The sequence below is a fragment of the Haliotis rubra genome, unplaced genomic scaffold, assembly GCF_003918875.1.
Source record: "Haliotis rubra isolate DU_JTF1 unplaced genomic scaffold, ASM391887v1 Scf2428, whole genome shotgun sequence".
NCBI classification, from domain to species: domain Eukaryota; kingdom Metazoa; phylum Mollusca; class Gastropoda; order Lepetellida; family Haliotidae; genus Haliotis; species Haliotis rubra.
The window spans coordinates 33,587-36,772 of record NW_025766479.1 but is presented as its reverse complement, the minus strand read 5'-3'; the positions used below and the strand labels follow the sequence as shown (position 1 = coordinate 36,772).

General features: G+C 39.6%; 1 protein-coding gene across 1 annotated transcript; it reads left to right on the top strand.

Moving 5' to 3' along the window:
• The first annotated feature begins 1,542 nt into the window (after positions 1–1,542).
• Positions 1,543–2,630, top strand: LOC124278874 (BTB and MATH domain-containing protein 36-like). Its single transcript, XM_046714656.1, has one exon. The coding sequence runs from the start codon at positions 1,695–1,697 to the stop codon at positions 2,289–2,291; it is 597 nt and encodes a 198-aa protein (XP_046570612.1). The 5' UTR covers positions 1,543–1,694; the 3' UTR covers positions 2,292–2,630.
• Positions 2,631–3,186: the final 556 nt, after the last annotated feature.

Here is a 3,186-nt window from a genome sequence, read left to right as displayed (position 1 = left end):
GTTGGTCCCTGCCTGGCGCTCGGCATTAATGGGTACACCAAGGACTGGTCGGCTCGGAGTCAGTATAATGTGTCTGAGTGGGGTATTCATGCTTCACTGCGGCATGGTATCTCAGTGGGCTAGCACTATAAAACCAGCTTAAGTCTGGGCTAGTACAAGCAGCCGCACATACACATACACACGCATGCATGTCGTCATATGAGCGAAATATTCTCAAGCACGACGTTAAACCCAGTTTCACCTCACCTCACAAGCTATCTACTCATGGAAACGAATAAGGGAACACATGAAAGTACAAGTGTTCCTTTATTCTTTTCCAGGTTTCTTTATAACGTATGTATTGCACTGTGTGTGAAATTCTGGAAATAAATAAAGGAAAACTTGTACTTTCATGTGTTCCCTTATTTGTTTCCATGAGTATATTAGTGCAAGTTATCTGTCCGAGAATGCATGATGAAGAGTAAAACGAAGATGCTGGAACGTTATGTTGCCAGGAGCAACAGAAATACCAGCATCTAGAGATGAACTCTATCTTAGTTAAGAATGTAAATTATCTGCTATGTTTGTAAGACTGAAGAAAGTAACCAACCTCATTTGATTGATGCTGTTCGGTTGACGAAAATTAATCAACTGCGTTTTAACGGTGCGCTATGGTAAAAGGGGAGTAACTCTATGTTTCGTGTGTTGGTGGGGTTCCGACGTGTACCGCGTTAAAAATTATTTTTTTTAAAATGGAGGCAAAAGAAAATCTGCAAACAATCCAGTTTTGATGTCTAATGGAAGCGTATTACTGTCACAGTGTTATTTAAATTATTTCAATTTAAAATAAAAACAAGCAATATAATAAATAGATAATTTCATTGAACAAAACTTCGAAAATCTAAAAGAAGAGTTACTTTATTAAATGTTCTGACAGTACCTCATTATAGAACATATAATTAGGAGTAAGTGAGTCACCGAAACTGTTTTCATCACGTTTGTAAGCTTTGGACCAATATCGAAGTGGAAGTTAGCATGGCGTTAATACTTTCTGATGTTCGAGTAGATTCCATAACAACCCCTTTCATCCGTCTTTTTGCACATTTTACGTTTGGCCAAACCATGCTATAGTTGTTCTACACTAAATCACAAATCATAATTACATTTGTTACATTATAAAATTAAATTAGCTACATGTTCACATTTGTTAGATACATATTAGATAATCCTGCTTTTACACAGCTAAGTTTGTCGTAGTAGATACTTTAGTTAAATTAGTCTTTTTGAGATGAATGAATAGTAACGCTTTTACCATGTTTCACTGTTATATCATATACCTGCAAACATCCATGGAGTAATGCTTCCTTTTCCTTGCTTCACGATACGCTCAACATAAACAAGGGCATTACGCGTCTACACCTATGTAGTGCCTAAACATATTAAAAACTAAATCGAACGTGAGTGCTGCCACTGAATGGACTGGTACCATGCCTTCTCCTAGCGACTGTTGAAAGTGGCGATGAGCGCAAGCGCCTTACGACAGGCAAACCAGTCTACCCGAATGAATTCTCGGTACATAAAAGGGAGTTAACTTTTGTCAAAGGTAAATCGAAAGTGGGTTTCTTGGAATTACAAACGTATTTCCAGAACCAAACAAACCGCCATATTGAAGTCATCAGCACCGCTTGATCTGATCATAGTTTCAAACAGGAACAATGGCGACCTCTAAGACTAAGAAAGAAGGAACTCCGGGCCCTGACGACTCTGCGTTCCGGACACAGAGTGAGCTGAGTGACGTGGTGATCGTTGTCGAAGGGAGGCCTCTACACGTGAATAGAAGTGTTCTATCTCACATATCGCCTGTATTCCTGAAGATGTTCAACGGGGAATGGAAAGGGAAGGCTGAAGTTCCTTTAGCAGACAAAAAGTACGATCACTTTGTGGAGCTACTGTTGTGTGCTTACCCGCCACAGTGCAAACTCATCTCTATGGAAACACTTGATGTGGTTCTACCGCTGGCTGACGAATACGGGATCGAGTCTATAAAACTGCGGTGTGAGGAGTTTGTCCTCGCACGCCTCCAGCACAGAGATATGGAAGTCAACAATCCACCCACCAAAGAGTTGGTTCACTTCCTTTACCTGGCGGATAAGTACAAACTGAAGAAACTTTTAGAAGAAACTGTGGAGAAGGTGATTCACCGATCCTATAACGGGAAAGACTGTGTTAAAATGTTGAACGAATTTGGATTGCTGTCAGTAGAAGTTAAATTTAGGGTTACATCTGAAAGACTGTGTCTAATTAATCGTTGAGTCGCCACTGATGACTTATTTTTCATTAGCTGGAAACAAGCCTCCCTGTCTTAAGAAGGCCATGGCCCACTTTATCTTTGATCCAATAGTACAATAAATAGTAGTTTAGAGAAGCTGGAACAGAACCTTGAAAGAAGCCTCCAGTTTTTTACGAGCCTCCTGCTAATAATGGCTGTATCCCACCCGATGACTCTGATCAAACAACACAGGATGTTGGTGATTATGTTCGACTGATTGTGAACAAATGTTTTTACGGCTGTCAATTTGTGAAATACAAGTCCTGTGTTCCTTCGATTGTACACAATTCATAACGTATAATTGAATACAATTTCAGCATTGTGTCGTGTTTATGTCAACATGTAACTCAAGAAAATATTATGGAGTTCCCAAGCCCGTCAACAGTCCAAGGGAGACAACTGTAACTGACCCGTGTATGCAATATGGATTGATTTACATGTTGTACATTCATCCCGATCATTTACTTCCCAGCACAGCGCGTCACAATCATGCAAATACAGATAGTTCGCCATTGACTTGTTAAAGTATTCATTATTATTAATACTTTCGTTAAATAAGCTGATCGATGCGCAGTACATCTGACAAGTGAAATATTGAAAAAGAAGTTCCATATTTGTTGCCGCATACAAGTTTCTATGAAGTGAATAGAAAATAAAGTACAAAGAATAGATGTCTAGACTAGAAAGTGTAATCCGAAGTATAACGAATGTTACATTTGATTCCTTTCTAAGATGGCGCGGGGCATAGCCGTGGAGCCGGGGTACACACGTACGTAATCTACGTTACCAGTTGTCATGCTTAAAGGTCACATGCAACGTAAAACACAACTTTGCAGATTCTGATACCTTTCGGTATGGACTTACCGAAACAAATCGTC